General features: G+C 31.7%; 1 protein-coding gene across 1 annotated transcript; it reads left to right on the forward strand.

Moving 5' to 3' along the window:
- Positions 1-3,442: 3,442 nt before the first annotated feature.
- On the forward strand, positions 3,443-7,261 carry LOC109619599 (uncharacterized). Its single transcript, XM_020069960.3, has 4 exons — positions 3,443-3,878; positions 5,283-5,316; positions 6,106-6,330; positions 6,922-7,261. Exons 1-4 carry the CDS (start codon positions 3,531-3,533, stop codon positions 7,137-7,139), a joined length of 825 nt encoding a protein of 274 aa, XP_019925519.3. The 5' UTR covers positions 3,443-3,530; the 3' UTR covers positions 7,140-7,261.
- Positions 7,262-7,785: the final 524 nt, after the last annotated feature.

Below are 7,785 nucleotides of genomic sequence, written 5' to 3' on the forward strand. Positions count from 1 at the left end.
TGGCAACGGGTAACATTAAAAAATGTTACATGCGCGAAAATTATGCGCGTACGGTTCGCTGTAGAATTCACGTTATTCCTATATAAAAGCAGTAAAATTTTCTTAAAAATTTTAAAAAAGACATTCAGTATAACAAAATAAATAGTGCCTGTTTGGGAGGATAACAGTTGAAATTGACACCCCTCGAAAACCATTGTCAACCTCCGCTTCGCGTCGGTTGACAATGGTTTTCTCGGGGTGTCAATTTCAACTGTTACCCTCCCAAACAGGCACTATTTATATAATAGTATGCATACATATAACCATGTAACGGTTGTATGACATGTGTCTCTATTGTTGCCTACAAGTGATGAAATAATGATATCTTACAAATTCTCACTGTTTGAGGAAACGTTTCATCGTTCTTCGTTCATTTATATGTTTATGTGGAGCTATTACAACACGTTCAAACACATGATTTTTTCAAGCTTCATATATTTACTTAGTGAGATAATAAATTATAATAAAATTAAATGATATTAAGTAATTTTGATTTTAAAAGTTTTAATTGGCGTGGTTTTAGTTAAGAATATTTATATAACATATTGTCAAAAAAATAAAATAAAACGTTTATGAAAATCTTTTTTTGTATCATTTTGTATATAATGTCTGCAAATTAAAGAATGTCGGCATGTTCGAGTACAACACATAAAATCAATATTTTCCTTTCATTACGATTGCAGACATATTTCTTATCGATTTTCATTTTAAGGTCACCTGAGTTTACTCAGGTAAACAATTGTTATTTGTTATCGTCCGCCGTTGTGCGTCGTGCGTCGTGCGTCGTACGTTAATAATTAAACATTTTAAACTTTTTCTTAAAAACTACAAGGCCAATTTTTGTCCCTTTTGTTGTTGGTGTGAAGCATCCCTTTTGCAAGATTGATTGAAATAGTGAAATTCATACTTTACCATCCCGGGGCGCCACGGGCGGGGCAAAAGTTGCAACAAGTAACCCCTTTTAAAGTTTTTTTTTTGTTCAAATGCCCATAGGGAGAGTTTCTCCTTGGGGATGGAGGATGGGAGGTTGTTTTAGATAAAATATGTATACTAGCCACCTTGTTTTGGCTTATCTATGAAGACATATACACATAAAACCTATCCCGAAAGTTAACAACTATGGGAATATGTTTTTCTATCAGAGACTTGTAGCTTTTCAAAATCAATTCATGCACTCTATTATGATCTTTTAAGTTTTTCGATAAAATCATAGGTTTCATAGTTCTATTTGGTAGATTTCAGACAGGGAGGTGGTCGTCATTACAATATTATAATTGTTCTACTCCTTAATGAAACTTAGTTTAAATGCGTATATGAGACTCCTCGACAAGTTTGTGTATGGGTGATATGCTTCTCAGGTGACCGTTAAGGCCTATTGGCCTCTTGTTACATTCTTCCCAACGCAGTCCTTATAAGGCAGAGAACACTTCGTTGAATTTACTACTAATCAACTGGAGTTATTACGTCCGATAAGATGTAGACGCTTTTCACTCTAAAGGCCACACGTGTTCAATGTGCACGCGAAAAAATCCAACACTGTCTGTAAAATTCTTTTAAAAGAGATACCATATTCAAATTTGAATTTTATTTAGATTTTGAGTCGGTTTTGTTTTGTTTTTAATATTGTTTTCCTTACCAATGCCATATTTTTTTCAAAACGCGCTTTTGCAAATCAAAGTAACGCCTGTTCGTATTAATGAAATACCTGAATGCGAACAAGCATGAATTGTGCTCACTGCCTTATAGTGTCTGTGTAGCTTAAAGGGTAGAAATAGATAAGTAGTATGACTGTAGTAGACGATGAAAGGGAACTATTGCGTTATAAAGATTCCATATCAGAGTCAACACATTCGAGGAAAATTACCACAGAAATACTAAGCTATACATTTTTCTCAAACCGTAAAATAATTTGTAGTTTAATTTGTTTACCTTTGATGTAATATACGCCAAATCATATAACATTACAAATGGGAAATTTCAAGATACTTAAAGCTGCTTGGTCCGATTTAATATCGAATTTTATGCACGCTTTTAAACGATGGTTATGCTAAGTATATCCATAATACTAGACATTGCATTAGTTTTCCCAGTCAATTAAGCCAAATTTCAATGAAGAAATATACGTACAAAATTTGCTAACAAAACAAACGACATAAAAGGGTACCGCGTTTTTCGCCTTATGTTAAAGTTCACCCCTGACGACGAGACGGGTATGGTTGTATTACGATGTTGACATCGCTTTAAATAAAGGTCGAAATGATAAGACAAAATACAAATAAACATGTGTACGTTTTGTTCGCTAATATTTCTGAAGTTTGCTTTCTTTACAATCGATACATAGCATGTGGGTTGAATAGCCCCAATTATTCGGGGGACGAAACCAAACGGTGTCCTTTTCTAAACATTCCCGTGATGCATTTTGGTTTGTTTTTTCGTTTGCCCAAAAAGAAATAATTTTTATTTACTTTGAATATTTCTAACTTTGAAGGGAGACCGATTCTACTGGTGTAAATAGGAGAAAGTCCATAACTTTCCAAGATAAATGGTTTGTATAGAAAAAACATTGATACTGTAATAAAAAAAAAATCGGACCAAGCAGCTTTAACTATACCATTTTTTTAAATTTATTTTAATTATTACAATTGTAGATTGACGCAGCAAAATATTATGAACATTGCAAATAGGTAAAACTTTATACGTGTACTAGTATCAGTTGAAAACTGAAGCAGAATTCAAGTTAGTTATGCGCTTTTTCTTTAGGTCTTTAATATAGACATAGCATTTTTGATATGAATATTGTAAATAAACTAAACCACGTTCAAATCAATGTAAGGTATCGACAAATGGTTAATAAAGAAATCATAGATCAAAATAGTGTAAGTGCATTGATATTTTTTTATCATCTATTCATTCATTTAAAAAACATTAACCGGAATGCGAAATCAATTCAAAGTATCATTGACTTTATTGATTTAGTTATATATATTCTTTTAATTTCAGAAATGACACTTAATCTAATTGAAACTGTGTTAGGACCACTACGGTCCTAAAAAGTTATACAAATTTCATAAAGTGTGGACTTTCATGTTTTGTGAAGAAAATTGATGCTGTTAATCAGTTTAAAGTCTAACATCAAACTAGATGAATTATATTAAGTTCCAATGTAACACTTATGTGTACTGGTTATTATAGTAAAGAGAAAGTAAAACCCAAAGGACAACCACAAAACAGGCCGCACGGTATCCTGACATTAGCTGAAGTTTAATAATGCAATCTAACAAATGCTTTCTCATTTTAGACCAGTTAGTTCAATGGCTTTGAAAAAAGTTCTGATCACAATTCTTTTGGGAAATAAAGTTTGAAAGCGAAAAAAAAAAAAAAAGCAGAGAGGCAAACAACTTTCTCTCACGTTGTCTTATATTTATCATATACGTGAACAGATCGCCTAAATTTGTTTCAGACCAATTCTCCGAAAGAACAAGGCAGGCAAAATGTATTTAAAATTATCCGAGATAGAGAAAATAATTCTTTGTACTCTTGCTTGTATCCAAATCTCGAGCACCCAACAACCACGATGTTCAGCTTTCGCAATGAAGTTCTTTGGGTCACTTCACGAAGAACGATCAAAGCCTCTCTGGGAAGTTGAGAAGGAATCTGTTGGTTCGGCCATGCACTCATGTTTTCTTAAATGTGAGAGTGACCAGCAATGCGTCGGGTTTGAGATTTGCACGATACGACCAGACTTGTCACGATGCAGGGGATGTTGTGAGTGGTACGTGGTTGACAAAGATGGAGGTCTCCCCAGAAATGCTACTGATGGCTGCAAATATTTTGAAATGGTATGTAATTGTAGTATCTATATTAATAGAATTTCTAACGCTTGGTAAAACTAATCTTATTCGGACTCTGATTAACCGTATAAAGATTTTAAAACGAAGTGTTCTCTCAGATATCATTTTGCCTTAATTATGCCTTACAAACAAGAATATAATTAAATGTCGTTCATGATATCAACATACTGTAAATTCCTAATTAAACGCGAGGAGTCAATATCCGCGTAAAATCGCGAGAAAAATCCTTCGCGGATTTTAAAATCTCGCAATTATTTTCTGAGAGTTGAAAACTAAAAGAAATTAATGAGAAATTTCAGCGTTCGCGATTTTATATTCTTGCGATTTGATACAAACCAGCGGGATCGCGGAATTAAGTTCTCGCGTAATATAAGGAATTTACAGTATCTGTGCTACCGCACAAAATCAAATAATTATGATGAAATTAGATTATGTTATTATATCAGAATGACAGAAAGGAAAAATATTACATGTACATACCTTACTTGTGTATATGTGTTAATCGGGAAAAAAATAATGAAACAATCCCTTCTTGTATTGATAATTTTCACAGAGGTTTGAAGTATCTAAAAAAATTAATTCATACGATTAAAGTAGATACTCAATATCTACATGCATATATATTTACATTTGACAATTTGTTTCCTGATATGAATGTATACAATAGCAAAAATGTTCAATTCTGTTTGAACTTTTTAATTCATGGCGTCACAATGATTATAGCACGCACTCATCGCTTGTATTATTGTAAACATAAAATCTCGGTAATTATAACAGTTCTGAATGATTTGTCTTTCTCAAACGTAAATCTAAGTAATAGGCAGCAAAGGTTGAAAAGTTCACCGTAAATTTTTTTAATATTTTATTATGTAAAAAATATTACATAATAGGATTGGACACACAGATTACAGTAAAGGTATGTAATCAAATCTACTGAGATGCCCCGGGCTTCAGAGGATTTGATCACATGACTAACCAACTTCATATCCCGGTGACCTTTTTGAATTGCTATTTATTTCTTTAAAAAAACCCACATAGTACACACATTTGACATAATTCATACATATAAACGTGTTTTAATCTGGCCATACAAATCAAAGGGTGTCACTCCCATTCGTGAGAAATAAACTTTCAGTTCAAATATGATTTGTTCCTCAGCTGCGTTTAATTAAACTAAGGAATAGTTATTTTCAAAGTGTTCTAATTTCCATTTATTTTCCGATCACTTTCATATTTAAGTGTTAATTGTTTATAAAAGAGAAAACTACGATTACTTTAAGTACTATCATAGCAAATTTATTCTGAACTAAAATCATGAAAGTTACAACCTGTCATTGTTATATTGGCTGAATATTTATCCTAGATTTGTCGATTTTTTTTTTCTATCCACAGAGACAAGATAGCTTGGAATCAAGAGGGACCAAATGTAAGTAATGGTGTTAGATTAGCAGCATAAGCCCATCAACAGTCGGGCATTTTAGAAAATAAGATACTGTAGATTCCTAATTAAACGCGAGGAATTTATATCAGCGTAAAATCGCGAGAAGCACCCCTAGCAGATTTAAAATCTTGCCATTATTTTATGAAATTGGGAAACTCTAAGAATTATGGATAAATGTTCCGCGTTTGCGATTTTATATTCTCGCGATTTGATACAAAACGGCGGGATCGCGGAATTAAGTACTCGCGTAATATAAGGAATTTACACTACTTTAATTACCGATTTATGTATATACACCATGCAATGACTATATAGTTAAAAAAATACTTAAGTTTACTTCTTGTCAGATAACCTTAAATTGTTAAAATGCTTAATTGGAATGTTCATGTCTGACCTACATGTATTTCATTGTATTGCATTGCAGGAAAAAAACTATCTCAAACTAAATTTGTATTAAGCTATTAAGCGTGGTTCCTTCCTACTCATCTTATGTAAGAAACTTCGTTGTAATTAATTCACTGTCACTTATATTGAAATGTATGGTAATGTATGAAATAAATGTGCTAAAACAGGAAAGATTATTTTGCATTATATCTAACATTCGTTGAAAATGACAAGTAGTGTTTCGATTAATTGTTTAGTTTAAATCTATTTGTCAGACATTGTAAAAATTTGTGAACTTTTTTTTCTAAAAGAACAAACAAATTATACAAAAGAAAGATTACATTTATATTGAGAATAAAGCAAATTGATGTTTTTCATTTTGATATATAGTGTCTGCAAATTCAAAATTGTCAGCTGTAGCAAGCTCAACATTCATGAACAGTTTGGGAGATACATTTCCAGTGTCTAATGTTCTTGATGGGATTAACGGAAACGACTGCAATAGAAGTAATGTGTTCGGTTCAGGCAAAGAAGAAAATCCATGGTTAGAAATAACATGGTCCGGGGCAATAACAATTTGGAGAATAATAATATACAATCGAGTTGACTGCTGTGGTAAGTAAATTTAGATCCGGCTCCAAGGTAATGTAATTTAAAATCTTTTGATTGCTTTTAAGAATCAAAGTTTAAAAAAGCATAAAAATATGCACATAATTTAAAATTAGACCCAAATTATTATCACCAGGCTGTTCTCTGAAGAGACTACTCTAACTTATGTATTAGATAAACTACGCTACTTTTTTCACTGAAACGACTTATACATGTATATGTTCTTTAATAAAATAAAACATAAAATACTATGTAATCATTAATAATTAATTCATTTTAACTGTTAGGGTCCACGGGATTACATCTCTTGATGACAATTACCATTGAACGTTTTTTTTTTTGACAGTTGGACAATTGTTGATATTACATTCTTACTAAGAACGTTTTGCAGACTTTGCAAAAGAAATTATATAAAATAAATGTAATCTTTTTTCCTAATTATTCTAAATCGTTCATAAGGATATGATAAATTCTATTTACTAGTCAACAGCATGATTTAAATTTAATACATGTTTTTTTCTAAAGACACCATGAATATAATTCATAATTATATGTTAATGAAATTAATTTTAAAATCTTTTTATTTTACTCTTACAGGTGACCGTTTGGTCAATGTTAACGTCACGTACAGTATCAAGGGTGTCGTCGAAATCTGCGGCTTTTATCCGGGTCTCTTGTCACGTGAGGGTGATGTTATCATGTTCTTCTGCCCACCGGAAGCTCGTGCTAGTTCAGTAAAATTGCAAATCCAGTCAAAGTCGGGACAAGTAGATTATCTTATGCTGTGCGAGGTTGAAATCTACCGGAAAAAATAATTCCAATCGAGTTTATTGTTTTCCATTAATATTGAGCATCTTCAATGTCCTATTATTATTCTCTTTCTTCTTCTTTTTATTTTTCTTTTACTTTTAAAATTTTTGTCTTAAAAATATTTGCATTGATGGATCATAAGCATCTGTGACATTTTCATGAATGATAAAAAACGAATTTGTTTGAATACTATGAACCTATTTTATTTTTTAATTACAAAGTTGTTTCACATAAATAGTCTTTTTACCTTCGTTAGCGTTTTTTGTTAAATGGACTACAAACAAATTGAATGTGGATCTTTCGGGGATGAAATATGCATCGTAAAAAGTGTGCACCACAGTTTTCTCTCTTCATGAGAGGAACAAAAATATAAAAGGAGATTTTGCAGATTTTAAAAGCACATTAAAATTAGAATATACCAATACATGAAGTCAACCTAAGGGTTGCAAAATAATCTCCTGGCTTGATCCCATACTTGTGACTAGTTATTTCTTGTCATCAAGTATTTTCTTTTAGACTGAGACATTTCTGAAAATGATTTTGACGAATTAGACAAATTAGACAAACTGTTCTTAAATTTAGAAAATTCAATTTCTCAAACCTAAGAAATACCGTTGTTTATTTTCTTTTAAAAATATTCACTTATAATTT

This window comes from Magallana gigas, chromosome 10, assembly GCF_963853765.1.
Source record: "Magallana gigas chromosome 10, xbMagGiga1.1, whole genome shotgun sequence".
Taxonomy (NCBI): Eukaryota; Metazoa; Mollusca; class Bivalvia; order Ostreida; family Ostreidae; genus Magallana; species Magallana gigas.